This window comes from Mycteria americana, chromosome 7 (assembly GCF_035582795.1).
Source record: "Mycteria americana isolate JAX WOST 10 ecotype Jacksonville Zoo and Gardens chromosome 7, USCA_MyAme_1.0, whole genome shotgun sequence".
In the NCBI taxonomy this organism is placed as follows: Eukaryota; Metazoa; Chordata; class Aves; order Ciconiiformes; family Ciconiidae; genus Mycteria; species Mycteria americana.
Window position 1 is genome coordinate 41,455,545 of NC_134371.1, and position 18,728 is coordinate 41,474,272.

The 18,728-nt window shown below is 37.7% G+C and overlaps 1 protein-coding gene across 3 annotated transcripts in view; it reads left to right on the forward strand.

Annotated features, from left to right (window-relative positions):
• The window catches only part of SUCO (SUN domain containing ossification factor), a 47,903-nt gene that overhangs the window by 24,549 nt on the left and 4,626 nt on the right, over positions 1-18,728 (forward strand). For 2 of the 3 annotated variants that reach the window (XM_075508055.1, XM_075508057.1), the window contains exons 7-20: positions 1,537-1,657; positions 1,890-2,014; positions 2,498-2,565; positions 3,226-3,333; positions 4,459-4,564; positions 6,502-6,522; positions 6,760-6,815; positions 7,831-7,922; positions 8,684-8,749; positions 11,494-11,568; positions 12,119-12,215; positions 13,301-14,467; positions 15,362-15,449; positions 16,844-16,948. In XM_075508055.1, the coding sequence (XP_075364170.1) occupies positions 1,537-1,657; positions 1,890-2,014; positions 2,498-2,565; positions 3,226-3,333; positions 4,459-4,564; positions 6,502-6,522; positions 6,760-6,815; positions 7,831-7,922; positions 8,684-8,749; positions 11,494-11,568; positions 12,119-12,215; positions 13,301-14,467; positions 15,362-15,449; positions 16,844-16,948 (2,295 nt within the window). The remainder of the gene's footprint in view (positions 1-1,536; positions 1,658-1,889; positions 2,015-2,497; positions 2,566-3,225; positions 3,334-4,458; positions 4,565-6,501; positions 6,523-6,759; positions 6,816-7,830; positions 7,923-8,683; positions 8,750-11,493; positions 11,569-12,118; positions 12,216-13,300; positions 14,468-15,361; positions 15,450-16,843; positions 16,949-18,728) is intronic. The other variant, XM_075508056.1, reaches the window with a different exon arrangement.

An 18,728-nucleotide genomic window follows, 5' to 3' on the forward strand; every position in this document is an offset into this window, starting at 1 on the left:
GTGTATGGCTAGAGGCAAAGATGACACTTGGAGGAAATATAAAATGTTTGGTGTGGTTTTATTCTTTCCTAGATATCTTATTTGGCCACTGTTAAAGTGGGATACTGGGATACTAAGCTAGACAGGTCTTTTATACTTAACTTTATGACTGCTTTTATGTTCTTACTATGAGGCACTTCCTAAAGCTTATGTTTTTTAAATAGGTAAAGAATAACCAAGGCCATGGCAATACCATACTTTGCTATTTTGGGATCACATTTAAACTGTCACTAATAACTTGCATAACTCTCTCTTCAAATTAAGTTTTTCCCAAGATTATTGAACAGAGTACAGTGTGCCTTAAAATAATTACATGCAGTCAGGAAGAGTCTTCTAAAGAACTTACTACAAACAAATTGGTGTAAACCATTATTAAAAAGAAAAGCCAATTTTTTTTTTGTTTAACCTGATGCTTTAAAAACTGCAATTCAAATAATTGTGGCATTGGCCTGATGTCATAGTTAAGCAAGAGCATGATTTGACACTGCTTACTCAGTCAGTTTTTTGACTTGCCACTTTCATCATAGTCCAAGGAGGATCTTACATCCTGAACTTTCTTGGGAGAGGGAGATACAGAGGTTTTTTTAGGTCCTTTCATTTCTAAATGTACATGGGGTTGTATTTTTGGGTACACCAAATCTAAAGTTCTGTTGCAGCATAATCGTGTGAAGAATTCTGTTGTCACTTTTGTCCAAACATGTGGGTTTGGCTCTTTTTTGAGGGCTTTCAGCTATAGAACTATATGTGAAATAATTCGTGATTTAAGTACAGAGAAAATGTCAACCTACAAAGCAGTCATTCTGGAAACTACCTGTAAAATGTTGTCTACAAAATAACGTCTACACTTGAAATGTCTAGCAAAAGCTTTTTGCGCATCTGGTGGTGTGCTGGAAATGTGTTTGTACAAAGGAGAAGTTAAGACTTGAAAAGGTGTAGCATATGGTTAACTTAAAAGGGTTGCTGCTTTGTCAGGCAAGTCCAAAACATTATTTCTTTGATCATTAAACATTAAATAAAACATTTCAAAATAATAACTCATTCTGCTGTTTTCTGAGGTGTTCAGAAACTCCAGGGGACCTCTGGAATTCTGTCATGACTATCATTCATATTTGAAGATTTCTGCTACAGGGAAACCTTTTCTCCTTAGGAGGAGGAAAAACAAAAATCTTGAAGAAAAAGCAGACGTTTTATGAGACAGAACACTTGTGTCTTACTTAAAATGTATTAGTTTAGCCACAAAAATTACCAGCATCTCAGTGAATGAAGCTGTAATTCTGGGAGGAAATCATAACATGTTTTTCTGGCTTGTAAGCTTACCTTGTACCTTGGCACTAAGTTTTTAACATGGGTTCAAATGATGTATCTGCTGTTGATTTGATGAGAGCGTGGGTTTTTTTTGTTTTTGGGGTTGTTTGTTTTTTTTAGCATTTGGGTTCATCTTTGTTTTCATTCTTGGTACTGAAAAATATTCACAATTGGTGACTCTTTGTTTTGCAGAAAGACTATAAGAAAACAGGAGAAATTGACCCTACGTCGGTGATAACTCCAAAGGACCCTGGAGACATTCCAACATTTGATGAATGGAAGAAGAAAGTCATGGAAGTAGAGAAAGAAAAGAGTAAGTTCAGGATTCATTGGTTTGGTCTAAATCCAGACCACTTTCATCTTGTCTCAAATCTGAATAGTGAAACTGTCTGAACTTGGATCACAGCCTGGAACTTCATTTTTCTACTAGAACTACATAATTGATAGCATTTATTATATAAAAGCAGCGAGCAGCAGTTCCCTGAAAATGAAAAGACTGTTTGCTTGTGTGGTTTGTTGTAGTAGCAATATTTTCTTGTTCCTAGGTCAGTCAATGCACCCTTCTGCTGTTGGTGGGCAGCATTCCACAAAAAAGGTCCAGAAAAATAGAAACAACTATGCCTCTGTAGAGTGTGGTGCCAAAATTCTGGCAGCGAATCCAGAGGCAAAGGTAAGCATTTACTAATTATTAGTGTGTATTATTTCAGTTTACTCTTATGCAAAAAGTAGTACAAAGTACACTTATTTAAAACTGAACACTGATTTCTGAAGTAATCTTTTTTTGTGTTCAGGTTTATTGTGATTTTTGATTTACAAAAATTGAGCATAAACTATGATCTGTCCCTTGTTTTAAGAGGAATTGCTATAGATAAATTTATGTCTAAGTGAATTTGGAAGGGGGAGCAGAGTCTACTCAGTACAGAAATTGAACAAAGTTGTATTAAATAGCTCGGCATAGTAAATAATCTGTGATTGCCCAAAAGTAGTATGTCACACACTCTCCTGTATATTATCTTGCTTATAATGTTATGAAACTTGGTATTAGTCTATGTAGCGAATACCAAACTTGTTTTTGGAGAGAGGGGGATAAACCCTTGGTACTGCATTAGTATCTACCATACAATTTAAAATACTAATTCTCTTCTTTATACAGAGCACTTCAGCTATTTTGATGGAGAACATGGACCTTTATATGCTAAATCCTTGCAGTACTAAAATCTGGTAGGTTACTGAGTTTTGCTTGTGTGACAGGAGCGGTTATAGTTTTCCATCGCGATGGGACTGTATGTATCCTGTGGGACTGACAATCTTGGTGTGTCTGCCTGAAATGTGTGTGTAAGGAACTTTTATGGATTTAGCAGCAGACACTTTGTGTCCCCCATAGAATTCTGTCTCTGGTATTGAGAAGTAAGTTTAAGGGGATAACTTTATTCACTTTAGTATTTGTAGGTTTTGCATAATTATAATCTTGCGGAAGAGAAAGCACTAAGCGTTCAAGTAAAGATTTTGGGATTTTTTCCCAGCTGTGAAATAATTGTAGGACATGTAATTGGCATTTACCATGTAGTAACTGGTATTTCAGGGGTGGTTTAAATGATGTTTGCTATCCTTAGTTTTTAGTTCTGTGACTTTTTGCCTTTGAGTACAAGATGGATGAAGCTTTTGTAGCTACAGGTGCTATCTAGCGTTACTAAGCTAGATATGCAGGTAAATGTCACTAGTGATTTTGAAGGGAGCAACAAATGATGCCTCCTTATTGTACGGCTTTTTTGTAATGTTCTTTTATACCCAGTGAAGGATGCAGTAACAAGGTAGAGGACTGAGGATTGTAATTGTAGAAGGAAAAGTGATTTTTTTAATAATTTCCTTTTTGTCTTCAAGGTTTGTTATTGAGCTGTGTGAACCAGTCCAAGTAAAGCAGCTTGACATTGCAAATCATGAATTATTCTCTTCCACTCCTAAAGACTTTCTGGTGTCTATTAGTGACAGGTATGTTATCAAAACCTGGCCTTCTGAATGAAAAATGAAATAGTTATTAAATGGATGACTTCGTAAAACATGATCTCTGTATGCTTGTTATTATGCAAAGTGTAATTCACTGTGAAATTACATGGATTTTCTTTGTGTATACTATCGGTTGCTAGCATTTTTTTTTCCATGGAAAGGCATCTGTGAGGTCCTCGAATACATGGTTTGAGTTCTTTCCATGCTTCCTGTATTTTTTTTTTCTTTGCCACCTTAAAAATGAAAAGGAAAAAATTGTTGAAAAGTAGGAATGAAGCAGTAGAAATTATACAGTAGCTAGGTAGCAGATGGCAGATCATAAAATGAACGTGCCTTACCAGAATGCCACTGAGGTTGTAGGCTGTCTCCTCCCTTGTCATTCAGGCCATTTTCACATGGCTTAAACTGTCTTCAATGCTGAACTCTGTCCAAAAAAAACCCCCCAAACTATTTACCAAAAAAAAGTACACTATTGAGGAAGTGGAAGGGGTAAGAATACTACTGGTTGGCTGAACAGCTGATTAAAGGGTGGCTTTACTGTGTTATAGGCAATGTTGTACCCCCAGTACTTTTGGGAGTAAGCAGATTATTCTGGTATGTGAAAGAGGGGGCATTCGCACAGTGTATCAAAAAAAACTCACTTTCTTCTTCAGTGCTCAGAGCATGTGGATTCTAATTTACCGCATGTGATCTGTTGCCTATTTCTAACTCTACTTTGCTCACAGTTTTTGGCTGCTTGCTTACAATAATATTTACAACCTGTCACTTGTGTGTCATGTTCTTCAGTGTTCATCTGAGGTGAATTTTTCAGTTCCAGAAACTTTACTGTAGGCTAGTTGAATTTCAGTAATTGGATCAAGTAGAGGGTTTCATCCTTCAAGGGCTTGCACACTGTTTTAAGTTTGTGAAGAGGTACTGCCAAGGTTTTGTGTTGGGACTAGTCTTATCTTGCAACTCTTCTTTCCATAAAAAAACACATTGTCACTATCTTGCAACTGAAAAAAAAATTCATTTTTTTTTCCTGTGAAAAGGCATTTTGAGGAACTTCAGTAAATGTCTAAACAGTGGGTTCTTGCATTTCATTAGCTGACGCCATTGTTTCTTTTCTAGGTATCCCACAAACAAATGGATTAAACTAGGTACTTTCCATGCCAGAGATGAGAGAAATGTCCAAAGCTTTCCTCTGGATGAACAGATGTATGCAAAATATGTTAAGGTAACTTAACACTGCAAGAGCATCCATGCTTCTCAGGAAAGGTTTGCTGGGCTTACCCTGTATAACAGAGCATCTAGAGAAACATGTTATCGAAGCATGCTTTGCCATTAATTGCACTAGCTTCGTTAGCAGCCCTAGTATGATTGGCCATGTACTAAACCCTTGTCACACAATCACAAGTATATTACCTTCCTCATAATGGTAACTGAGAGGATCTTGGGAAGCACCTATTACCTTGTGTCCAAGTACATACTTAGTTGCTATCTGAATTAAGAAAACTCCAGACAGTGTTCTATTCTATTTGACTTAACCAACCGTCTCCTGAATATAAGATTAGAAGTATCAACCTATTTTGTCTCTTGGCTGTATCTGCTATGTGTGTGTGTATATACATATATACATATATACACACACACTCTCCCTGGAGCACAGATTAGAATATACACATTCTTGATACTTTTGTCTGTATTCTGCTGTACAGTTTTAGGTGAATCTGAAAGAGTAAGCATTTGAATTCTGGTTCTCATCAATAGACTCGAAGTGCAGTTTTGCAGTTATTAAATTGTAACTGCAACTTATGCAAATTATTTAGGCTTACTGCTACAGGAGCACTTGCCATGATCTCTCTGCCTTCGAAAAAACTTTGCAAGCTATCTTTACTCAGGATACTCAAAGAGAATAAAACTCCATGAATAATGTAGTACTTGGACTGGGATAAAAGCTTTTGTGAAAATATTGGGGTATAGTGGAGGTTTAAATTCAAATAAAATACAGACTTTTAGGTCCTCTCCAGTGATCTGTTATCTTCCAATTATGGTGCTTTCAAAAAAAAAAAAAAAAAACCAACTTTTTTTGGTTTGTGCTACTTAATTACGATTTGTGCTTTCATGAAGAAGTAGCTATGAATGATAGTTATCTAACTTCTCTACCCAGAAATTCTGCATGAATCACAGGATAAAGATTTCACTTATTTTTAATTCTGCTTTCTGGCTGAATTAATGCCTTAAGGTAGCTGGAATCTTGCTTGTCATTGAAGTTCCAGAATTACGCTAGCTGCCTCAGCGCTTAATCCCTTGGCAGATACAGTGTTCTGCCTTGAATAATGTAGCATGGTAAAGTTTTCAAAGGATTGTTCTTGTAATGTTTTTACTTTGTAGCACAAGACATAAGCAAGTTCTAAGTGTGCCTAGTCCACAGAAGAAGAGTCCAAAAAATTTTTCAAAAGTTTGATTTTTTTTTTGAAGTGGCTTAATGAACTTGTATCAAAAAGAATGGAATTTTTTTTGTAAGAGTATGGGAATAGGAATCTTGATCTCACTCGCAGATTATTACAGACCTTCATTGGTCGTGTCTACATAGTGGTTTAATAAATGCATTCTACACTTGCGAATTAATTTAGATTAAATAATTATCAGTGTGTAGTCAAGTTCTCACTAAAAATACACTGATGACTGAAGCTTCCAAATGTATCATCAGATGCTCTATACATTTTCTTCCAGTAGTGTTTCTATAAATTGAAGCATGTTATATTGAACGTGAAGCAGCAGCAGTCCATAGAATGCATGCTATGAAGGGTTTTTTCCTTTGAGTCACTTTCTGTAATCTGTGCTCTTTAAGTGAAAAAATACACTTAGTAAATTTAACACACTTCAGTATTCTGTCTCAATCATGCTGCCGAGAAAAATTGAACTTAAATTCATTAATAAAACACTCGTTGCATGTTACCTTCTATCTGCAAGGTAACAAGGGCTAAATTAAATCTTGCTGCCTAAGGCAGATGAAGTAGTATTGCAACTTTATCCTTCATAACTTGTCTTCTTAGGCATTTATAGTACTGAATTAAAACCAAAACAACTCTGTAGTTGCCTGTGGCATGTGTTCAGCCTTTGTACTGACATTTTTTTTTTTTTTTTGTCTTTTCCTTTCTCTCGCTTCAGATGTTCATCAAGTACATAAAGGTTAGCAGCCTCCTCTTTTGGAATGATAAATGCATGGGGCTTGGGGTGTTCTCTGCTGTGACTCAGCACTTTAATGCATGGCAAGAACAAATCTTTTGGAGTCTTTTCTGTTATGGGCAATCTACAAATCCCCCCAATCTACAAAACTTGCAATTTCAAGATTGGATGTATATGTTAAATGAGCTCTTGACTCTATGGGTCTTTGGAGTTTTATTTTAAGTACCTTTTATTCTTTAGGTGGAGTTGATATCGCACTTTGGATCAGAACATTTTTGTCCTTTAAGTCTTATAAGGTAATATCTTAAGTGTTTTGCTTTGTCTTTTCTACTTCCTTGCAGTTAAGGACTAGTGTGTTTTAATAATAGTTGGGCAACAAATTCTGGTTTTCAGTTTAAGTTATTTTGAAATACTGTGAATTGAAGTAGTGGCCTAAATTACCTGCTGCGTAGCACACTTCACATCTGTTTAAAGAAGGTTTGAATCTTTTGATTTGATTCTCCAGTGTGTAAGGAATAGTTTATATTTGCAGGGGAGGTGTTAGGAAGTAGGAGCATGAGCAGCCTTATAGGAGTACACGAGCATTTCAAGGCTGACCAAGCAAAACAAGGAACAAGTGGTGAACTAAAAAGAGCAGATGTGGTGAGTGCTTTTGAGAAGCTGCTGTGTTGCAGCAGCTTTACAGTTAGTAATGCTTGGAATATCTAAATCAGAACAACTGTGTGTGTGTAGTTCAGAGAATAATCAGCCTCTGTACTGCTCCTAAGAAACAATTTCAGTTCTCCTATCAAAGCTACATCAGGGTTTAAACCTGGGAACTCTAGTGTTATAAGCCAAACTGTATTTTCGGTTGACAAGACTGCTATAAATTAGATTGATTTGATTTTGGCAGAGCGGGTCAAAGCGAATATAGCATGCAAAGTGAGGTAGTCATGAATAGATACTCTTAAAGTTAGTCGAAGGTGAAGGTGAAGAGGAGATGTAAGAGCTCATGGAGAGGTTAAGACAGGAAGTCTAGGTATGAGTTCAAGTTAAAAAGGAAGAAAAGTCTTTTTGGCATTACTAGAATTAAAAACAGGATCTTGTTTTGGGGCAGCACTTGAAAGCATGCAATGGACTTTGGATACAAGTTTGAGAAAGTAAGCATACCTGCTGCTTGATCTTGGTTAACTGAAGGCAACTATTGCTTATCCAATTTATTTGCTACATATTATATAATGTTAATATTACTTATCTAATTATCAATTATGTCAAGTAATTACATGATTAATAGACTAATATTAGGGTTTTATTTTAAAACTTTGTTCATAGGGTATTTGGTACTAGCATGGTTGAAGAGTATGAAGAAATAGCTGATTCTCAGTATCAGTCTGAACGACAAGAACTCTTTGATGAAGATTATGGTAAGCAAATAACTTCTGCATTTTTAGCCATTCAGACGTGTCTTGTGCTAGTCTGGTGACTCGTTGTTTCCTGCATATGCTAAATGATTTGACTGCTAAATTTACTCTTAGTCTTGTTGACAGTATTTCAGCATTTCTGGGTTTATCCAACAATCCTTTTAAGTTTTAAACAATGTGTTGTAACTATTGGAAGGTTACTTTAAAATGCTAGTAACAAGTCTATTTCACTTGGCAGGCTAGGCAATAATATCTTCATGTGCTGACAGTAGTAAAGGATAACTAAAATAATCAAAGCAGATCACACAGAACAGCTTTATTCTTAGTGTCCATAGCCCATTTCCTGAGATTATTTGTATGATCAATGCTGCAAGCAATTGGGAAGGTACTTATTTTGGCTTGCAGACTTTGTATTTAAACAAAAAATATTTTATTTAATATTTATTTATTTAATAACCTACCTCCAGCTGTCATGGGGGGGATAACCCTATATGAAGCTCAGTGAGCTGTTTGCTGCATGTATGTCCTGAATCCTGGGGAAACTGAAGCTTGAACCCTGGATCTCTTTGGGTTTCTTGTCTTTGGATTTGTCATTGCTTGGAGCTTGATATTTCAGTATGTAATCTCTGACATTTATCTCTGTTGTTTTATTTTCACACTGTTAAACTGACATAGTTGAATGACATGTTAAATCTTGAGGTTTATTTTCTATGCCCATGACATGTTTAATTTTGATAGTCATAAGTGTTCTTCTTTATACATAGATTATCTGTTGGATTACAATACAGGGGAAGAAAAATCTTCCAAAAATCTCCTTGGTTCTGCTACAAGTGAGTATGATTTATTAGAAAAATCATTGCTGTGCTGAAGCAAAATGAGCTACTTGAAAGTGGAATGACATTTTGTCATGCAACAGCTACGACTCTTATTTTTCTGAGTAAATTGCTGAAACAATTTATTATGATTCCTATTTAATTGCATAGGAACAAATAGTAGCAAGTCGAAGTTGGGGTATCCTTCTTGAAGTGTTCTAAAATTAGAACTTTCCAGATCTCTGTTTTTTGGAAACTTTGCTTTCTGTACTTAAGGATCCTGAGCACTTAAAAATATGAATGTTACATAGGGCTGTAAATAACCAGTACTAAAGTGCTGTAGAACCTTAATTATTCAGAACTTGGAAATCTGTGCTTAATTAAGTTGCCTTATTTATAGGAGGCAATATAAAGATTTACTTTGTACAGCCTGAAAGGAAGGGGTGGAGAACACTGTTTCTCAGAAGGCTTTATGTAAATATTGTAGCTTCTATGTTCTTCATAAGAGCTGTATATTTTTTTGAGAGAACTAATGGTTCTTGACTGTCTCTTGTCACTCTTCCATTGGAAAACCTCCAGATGTGGGGTTTATTTGGTTAAGAATACTTGAATATTCAGTTTTAATGGTAATCTTAACTGCTGAATTATTTAGGATAGTATCAGCTGCCACACAACTTCTAAAGAGCTCTTACACTGTACCACTCTTCCTTCTGTTCCAGTTAGTGAAGATTTGTTACTGTAGCGTAGGTTTGCACTCAAAATGAATGCTGTTTGGGCTCAGGTTTTCCTTTCATCCCATAGTAGATCAGAGCTGCAGAGTTCTTTGCTACTATTTCCTAGAATGTAGTTGTCACTTAAGAACAAAAACATCATGGCTAGGAATATTGCACAGCTTAGTGCAGTTTTCAAAGGGGAAATATATAGTGGAAAAGGCAGTTTATTTCTAAATGTTGATCTCTCACAGATGAGAGAAAGCAGTACATTCTTCCCTGACACTGCTTATCTCTTATCTGTGACTTTCAAAGTTTCTGTCTTCAAGCTGTCTTGATGAGGTATTCATATGTTCTGTCCGCAAGTGTAGTATTGCAAGTTTTTTTGTTTGCTGCCTGAAAAATGCAGTGACTTTTCTGTTGGTTTTTTTAGAGTACTAAAGCTAGGATTAAAAAATTTGAAACACCTATTTACTGATAGTGCTTTAGAAAGACAGCTGAGTGCTGAAACATTGCAGTGATCATTATTTAGTTCTGCCTGGTGGATCTTGTTATTAAGAACTTTCATCTCTGGCAGGGTAGTCAGTGTCCCTTTTTTTGAAGGAATACTGAGTTTGTGGGTGTCTTTTTTGTGGTGGGTTTTTTATATGTGCATGCTTGGATGGACTTCCATTTTGCATCATTTGTCTTAGACTGATACACAGTGAGGAAGAGGGTCCTCTGAGGAGGAGATAGTGGGCTTCTCAGACATTTGATCTCGTAAGAAGTATTTTGCAGTCTTCTGCTAGTCTAACCTGTGAGGGTAGCTCACTATTCTTCCTCCTGCCATTCTCTTAGACTGGCAGGCTTCTATATGAACTCTTAATTCTCCCTCTTTTTTTCTACTTCTCCATCAATAGTAAGAAACCATTCATACTTCAAGTTTAACATCTTTTGTTTATCACGACTTTTCAAAGAATACAGCCCCAGATAAATATGTAATTCAGGAATGTATTTTCTGACATGTTTTGTAGGAAAGGGAGAACCAAAGTTCTGAATAGATCTTCCTGGAGTCTAAGAAATTTGTCACTACTACTTAAAATGCCTCTCTAACTTTATTAACTTATCCATGTGACATGTAGTACAGATGTATGTTGGTGGGTGGGGCAGAAATGGGCAAAACTGGGCCAACTTTTGTGTGTTTACAATAAGATGCTCTTTCCCTGTTCCTCATCTGCTAAATAAGCCTGGCAATGATGTTTGTTTTCAGTATCAAGACCAAAGAGTTAGCTGTATCTAATATATGTGTCAATATAGAGCAGACCTTCTTTGCATTTACTTCTGTGAATTTTGACTGATCTAGACTGCATTCAAGTAACAGCCTGTAAAGTGTAGATTTTCTTCTTCAAATCTTAAAATATTTAGAATTTTTATGTTGCAGTAGTGTCAGAGCTGAAAGTAAGATTCAGGATTAAGGAGGGAGGTATGATGCAAAATGACAAAGAGTCTGGCTTAATTTGAATGAATCTATAGTTTTCTGTGTCTGTCCTGCTGTGGACATCCTGGGTTCAAAGGCAAAATTCTGTCTTGCTCATTTAGCAAATGACATTTCTCAACTCACTTCTTTATTGCTGTTATGACAAATGATCCAACCTGTCTTTATTAGAGCTCCTCCATTTGAGTGTTCAAGCTCTAAATTTCTGGCTTGGGACCTCCTCCTTCAGTGGCTTACACACTCAGATTGTCAGAAAATTCCATGCTTAAATATTCTTCTGTTTGTCTTACTGTTCCTTGGTTTCAGTGGACTAATGATCAGTGAGTACTTCTCACTGGTGTTAGAAGGTCTAGCTGGTAAAGGTTAGATACGGGTTTTCAAATACAGGTTTCTAACTGATAAACTTAGCCTTTAAAAGGAACAGAGGTATCCAGTGTAATAGAACAACGGGATTTTTTTATGTCCTTGTGTTCTGATTCATTTCAAGTGAGTGTTACAAAATAGCAGATTCCGCAGTGGTGCTAAACTCTGGACCCTCTGAATATGTCCTCTTCTTGATTAGTTGTTTTCTCTTTTAGATGCTATCCTAAGTATGGTGAATATTGCTGCTAATATGCTCGGAGCCAAAACTGAAGAGTCGTCTGAAGCTGAAGGTTTTTGGGGGGTTTTTTTGGTTGTGGCTGCTTTTTTCTTAAAATGAAAAGCATTCTTGAAAGTTTTAATTTCTTTTTGTTATTTTGTTTAAATTTTTGTGAGTTGGATGATCTATGTTTAAATGACTTTTTTCACCTTTTATGGCATACCTGATTAGTGCCATAGACTTCTTAATCCTACTGACTGTGAAAAGTGGAACAAAGATGCTGAATTTGCTGAGAAGGGAACCGACAGAAAGATAACATATATGTTTGTTCAGCCGTATTCTGAGATCTTTACTCTCTGTATTACCCAGCTTCAGTTGTAAAATCTTACTTGCTGCTTCCTCCTGGAAATATTTTGAGACTGTCCATAACATCGTATGCATAAACTGTCAGTAGCACTTTCATGCAAATAACTTTGAATGGCATTTGCAGTTAATTTGGTAGTGCAGTTAATAATCTAAAAAAAAAAAAAAAAAAAAAAAAAACCAAACCCCAACCCCCCAAATTAATTGAAAACAAACATGGTTCTTGAATTTTTGTGTTCACATTTTCCTCCTTCCTGCAGCAGGGAACAAAAGTGTGTCTGAAAATGTCACTGCCACCCCTGCAACTTCAACAGCTGCACCAAGACTGCCTGAACCAACTCCTGTTCCTTCCCCAGAGTAAGTGATTGGTGTTCGGGTTTTTTTCAGTGTGTTCCTAGCAGAGACTTAACATGCACTAGTCTGGAATCTTTGGTAGTAGAATGCTCAGATATGGCACACTGCCTTAAACAAGTAAAAAGGCAAGTATGTGGTAAAATCTGTAATGTACTAACCAGGGAAATTTATTGCTTTAGTTACTGTTTATAGCTATTTCCATTATGATATGTTTTGTTTTAACACTTGACTAAATGTCAAAATCTATCACTAACTGTCTCAATTGTTTGTATTACTTTGTTTAGAAGAAGTAGGAGGAGTGTTTTGCTCTTGGCTATTGCAGATTTCTTGGGTGGAATCTGACTTAATATTCTTCCAGGTTTTGCAGGTTGTCATCCTGCAAGGGAGACTAATTAGGAATGTAAGCTGTGTTGCTGAATCTTAAGTTAAATTGTATTGACAAAAATTCTGGTTTAGAAGCTTATATTTTTTTGCTAGGCTTTCCTTGATGAAAATATGTGTGCAAAGATATGGAATTCGGTTGGGAGGAGGAGTTGTATGTAGATATTCTATGGGTTTGGTTTTTCTTCAGTTGATTAAAATTGTTTAGAATTGGTTTGGCTACTTAGAGCTGAGACTCTAGCTCTTAAATGTTAAGACATGATTTGTGCTGTATTTAGTGGTTTTATGGTTTCTTAGCGCACTGATTGTTGAGAGACTGAGGAAGGTCAGTGGGAAGGTTGTGATTCTTGCATTTGCATTTGAAGATTGCAGCAGAAGAGTAAGATGCTTACTATGTAAGAACTTAGTGATATTTGAACTGGTGACTTTTTGCAGGGGTGAGGGAAGGGGCAATATCTGAGAGGGAAGGGGCAATTGAGAAGTCTTGTTGTTTCAGAAGCAAAGGTTGAAATAATTTGTTTGCAAATCAGGATTGAAAAACACCAGAGGAAATGCTAACTTACAGAATTTCTGACTGTATCCAAACTGGCCTTTGGTCACTGGAATAAGCTTCGCTAATTTTCTAAAAGATCCTACTTTTGCAGTCTTCCAGAGCAGGCATGTAAAACTGTTGAAGTAACATTCCACCTTTAACTCTTCCATTGCAGACTTGTTACTACAGATATTCCACAGATAGATAAAGAGCAATTAATTGTGGATTTGACAAAAGAAAGTCCCATTGTTCAGCTAGTACAAGAGTATGAAGAAGATACAAGCCAGTCAACGGTAACCTTGCTGCCCAGTGATGATCAGGAAGAAGAAGCATCAGCATGGTTTGAATTTGAGACAGAAAAGTACTGCTATGACATGGCAACGGCATGTTGTATTTCCACCTTTTCAGAATATCTGTTTAAATGGTGTTCCGTTGCAGTAGCCATGCATCGGCAGCGTAGTAAAACTGAAGGTAAACAAGGGCAAGATTACTCTCCTGATGTTCAGCAGCCACAGGCAGTTCTGACCGAATCTACATATATGTCAGTAGATGAGCCTCTGCGCGAGCAATTAGACAGCAAAGTTGAGAAACCATCTGGATCTACTGTTGCAGTTGACTTCAGCAGTGTGATCCATGAGGAGATCAGTAATGAGACCACAGATTCAATTGAACTGGAACCAAGCCATCCTCAAACAGTCTCTCAATCCCTCCTCTTAGAAGTTACTTCTGAAGTTAAGCCATTGCCAACAACAGACATGGCATTGGAGCCTGCAAAAGAAGATGCAGGCCAGGTAGCACCAAGGGTGACTCCCCAGGTGGACATAGCTGAGATCAGTGCAGAAACAGAAAAGGCTGAGAGCTCTGTTGCAGAAGAAAACCCTGTAGCTTCTGAGACCATTGTGGCCACTGAGGTAAAGGAGATGAGCACGAGAGAGACTATTGCTACTCCAGTGATTTTAAAGCCTACAGAGACTGTTCTGCAACCTGAATATACAGTGGGCATGTTAGCCAGTGATGCTGCAGAAGGAAAGGAAAGCACTCCAGAAGTGCAGAAACCTGTTTTGCCTCCTGTTGAGTCTTCTGTATCTGCTGAAACAAAGGAGGATGATCAGGCAACTGAAGAAGCTTTAATGGCGATTCCAGTCTCCGGGGGACCGCAGAGAACAGCTACAGACTTCTATGCAGAATTGCAGAATTCAACAGATCTGGGCTATGCTAACGGAAATCTTGTTCATGGATCTAATCAAAAGGAATCGGTCTTCATGCGCCTTAATAATCGCATAAAAGCCCTAGAAGTAAACATGTCTCTCAGCAGCCGTTATTTAGAAGAACTTAGTCAGAGGTAAGTCTAAGAAAAGACTGGTAAGAGTCTACCATATGTAAACATGATTTTAGCCAACTATACAAAGGAACATACACATATGGAAAGTAGTACAGTGTAAGCGGAGTAAAACCTAAATCACAGCTTCATGGAAAACTGAGAAAAGTACCTAATCCTAGGTAGCTACTGGAGGCCTAGATGTCTGAGGGTGGCAGGGTTTCCTTTCTGTATTTCAGATACAATCACATTTATTTTGTTTTGAGGAATATTGCTGTGGGTTTTTTTAAAGGATAAAGTGTTGCCAGGATGTAAGCACTAATCCTGTCTGTGATCCTTTCAACAAAAGGGCACATCCTCCTGTTGCTGTTAAACTGAATGACACAGACCTACAATGACTTCTTTACTGAATTGATTGTTTCCACTTAAACTACCGTGTTATCTGTAATAACTCTTGTTGAAGAAGGGAGCATGGAGAGAGAACCAAGAACTTTCTGTGAGGGATGTATGTTTATTAGTGTTTCTCTGTGGTGCTCCTTAGCCATAGGAGAATGAGGAAACATACCCATTTCAGAATTTGTTCCAAGGAAGGGACTCTTCATTATATTTACTGTTGTGTTGTCTGTCTTGACAGTTGTATTTTGCAGAGAATTCTACATAGTGAATTCCAGTAAATTGGTGCTAAGCTCTGAGGTGTTGAGATAGATTTGACTTTAACCTTGGGAAAAACCCACAAAAAAAGTTTGAGACACATCTGTTTTGTGTGTAACTTAAAAGGAAATACCACTTGATGTTTAAATAAAACTTCTTTGGGCAAAGAGAAGTTTTCTGCTGGCATAGTTGTATTTTCTGAAGACAAGTCTAGTGCTGAGGATTTTTATGAACTAGCGCTTCAGACCTTTACGCTCTTTGTTTTAGGTACCGAAAGCAAATGGAAGAAATGCAGAAGGCTTTCAATAAAACAATAATAAAACTTCAGAACACCTCAAGAATAGCAGAAGAGCAGGTATGGCTTGTTGGAATACCTAAATGTTTTCCTAATTAGGAAAGTTTACTTTTAAGAAAGAGTTGCAAGGTGGTGCAGAAATTCTCTTTCAATTGAAGATTTATATTAGCTGCATATCTGCCTCTTAAAAGCATCCATTCCGTGCTTCTCAATTTTTTCACTGTAATAAAATTTTTAGATCTGTTCCCAGTCATTTTAGAATAAAGCCATTTCTAGTTGTTTCCTAATTTTTATATTTGAAGAATAAATCAGTTGTCAGCTGGTAATGGCTAAAACTCTTAACTTTTTCATTGGCAAACACATTTATCCAGGTCATTTCCAACCCTTGCTTCTTGGTTGTAGCTGCACTCAAAACCATTTTTTTTTTAAACTGGGTTTGTTTTTCATCTCCGATTTAAAGTATAGATAGTTGCCCTGATGCTGCTGAAGAGACCTAGCCTTTAGAAAGGGAGAGGCCTACAGTAATGGCTTATGCCAAATTTGCATTTGAAAATGTAGTGCATGTAACGAAAGCTTTAGTTCATTCTTTTAAAATGGGATTTAAGGAAGTGGGAGCTGAAGGAGGTTTTCCCTGCTCTGCCATCCTAGCTTTCCTGAGCAGCTGTGAAATATAGCACTAACTGCAGTGCTGAATAATCACTAAAGCAACTGTGCATGTGACATAGCAGACTTAATCCCAAACTGTCTGAAAATTTCTGAAGTGCAGTCCGGGGCCTGTAGTTTGCTCATCCATCAACAATAAAGAAAATCGCAACTTCCCTGAGATCATACGCATGCTCTTTTCTGCTTTGTTTGAATAGTATCAAATGCTCGTCAGTCTGAGTGCTCCTCTTGGTTAACCTCCCTGATATCCTGCTCACCTTTCTTAATTTCTCATAGGATTAAGAATCCTGTTAGGGGTCTTTCTGGGAAGGAGGTGATAGCTGCAAAGGACTTATTCCCGGCTGGCTTAGGCTCCTGTCACTAAGTGGCTGGCTACCTGATCCCAGAGCAGAAGCTATGCGTCAGCCTTTAGACTTTAGCTCTGCCTGGTCAACTGCATGTGTATTTTGTAACATGACAGTACTCAACTTCCGGATAGTCATTCCATGGAGCTGGCTACTTAATCTGCCTTTAATGAAGATAGCAGAAGTCACTGTAATGAAATGCACTTGGCATAATGTTATAAAATGTTATTTGATAAGTAAAAATGTTGATGTTTTTAAGTGTGTATATGACTAATGCTGCTTAAGCAGTTTCAAATGTTACATGAAAGTTGTGTTGAAAACGATGCTGAATAGGTCATGTGGCTACAAAATGCCTGGCTGTGTCACATAGAACGCTAACTTGGTACATGTGAGAGTATAGTGGGAACTTGCAACTAAATAGCATGGCCATGACTCTCTTTAATACAGGATCAGCGGCAAGCAGAAGCAATCCAGCTGTTACAAGCACAGCTCACCAACATGACGCAGCTAGTTTCCAATCTGTCAACAGCTGTGGCGGAATTAAAACGTGAGGTAATTATAATTCAGTAATATGGCACGAGAACTCAAAGGAAACAGATGCACAAACATATCTCAATTTGAAGAGGCCTGGAGTCTTTAAATGAAGCTTTTCATTTCAGAAGTTGTCTGTAGTATTGCTTTCAGCCTACTTCAGCAGCTGGCCAAGGGATGGGAGGAAAGTTTGAGTAGCTTGAGCTGTCCTGTGCACAGCAAGATTGGTAATAATTTCTACTACAGCCCTACTGGCCCCATGATTGTAGTCTGAGCTAATGATAAAGATAAAACTTAACTGGAATAAGTTAATATCTTAGCCTTCCTGTAGTACACTGGAATTGATACTGTTCTCTGAAATGATTCTTAATGAAATTAGAAGACTAACTACTGACTTTGAAATGGCAATAATGGGATTTGTTGCACATATAGAATGTTTGACGTGTCGGAGGGAATAGTAAAGTTCATGCTTCAGGATTTTTTCTGGCGCTTGGTGCGTTATATAACCAGTTGTATTGCATGGCTTTGTTACACAACTTCTGTAAAATGGGATGCTTTGTAGTGTCCAGCACTTACGTTGTCCACTTAAATATTAACAGACTCTTGCCGTAGGAGGTTTAGTGTGCAAGAGTGTGCTGGCCACTGTTAGAACTGGGCTGTAATAACAGATGAGTATGTGGAGGTGTCATGGTTTTGCTTCAGGTGGCAACTAAGCACCACACAGCTGCTCGCTCCCCCTCCCCCTGCCCCCTGGTGGGATGGGGGAGAGAATCGGAAGAGCAAAAGTAAGAAAACTTGTGGGTTGAGATAAGAACAGTTTAATAATGGGGGGGGGGGGGGGGGGGGGATTGTAATGAAAAGGAAAACAACAAGAGAGAGAACAACAAAATCCAGGAAAAACAAAAAAGAGATGTGGCTGCTGACCGGCTGCTGACCAATGCCCAGCCAGTCCCCGAGCAGTGGTTGCTGTCCCCCGGCCAGCTCCCCCCCAGTTTCTATACTGAGTATGATGCCATATGGTATGGAATAGCCCTTTGGCCAGTTGGGGTCCTGGCTGTGCCCCCTCCCCACTTCTTGTGCACCTGGCAGAGCATGGGAAGCTGAAACGTCCTTGACTGGTATAAGCACTACTTAGCAGCAAGTAAAACATCAGTGTGTTACCAACATTATTCTCATACTAAATCCAAAACATGGCACTATACCAGCTACTAGGAAGAAAATTAACTCTATCCCAGCTGAAACGAGGACAAGAGGGTTGCACTCTTAGCTACTGAATGGGAGGCTCACATGGTTAAGACACCCTCCTCCTTTCCCCTCTGGCTATTGTAATCTTTCAAGATTAGGGAAATCTTGACAACAATATTAGGAACATGTGTTCTCAAATGTTTACGTTCTCCAGCCTGAGATTTCAAGCAGTACTGTAAACATGACCTTTTTTTTTTTGTGCATGTTGCCAAAGACATCCCTTGAGCTGTTTTCTAACACTTAGTGAGGCTCCTTCTTTGATGCCTGGCTGGCTAAGCTTCTGTTCCCGAGTGCTGTGGCTTTAACCAGGATTTGACAGTGGTGACCATCAGGGTATGTTAGATGAGTATCCTGGAATTTGCACACATGGCTTTCCCTGAACTCAACTCTGGTCACCTGAGTCTGTTAGTCTGAGACGTTTGCTCGTTACAAAATGGGAAGTCATGTTCCTTGTCTTTTCTGAAGTCTTTGTATGACTTCTAAGATCTCTTAGTGTGTTTAAGATAAATTTTTTATAGGAAAACAACTGTGCAATTTATTTTTTTTTAAACATTAT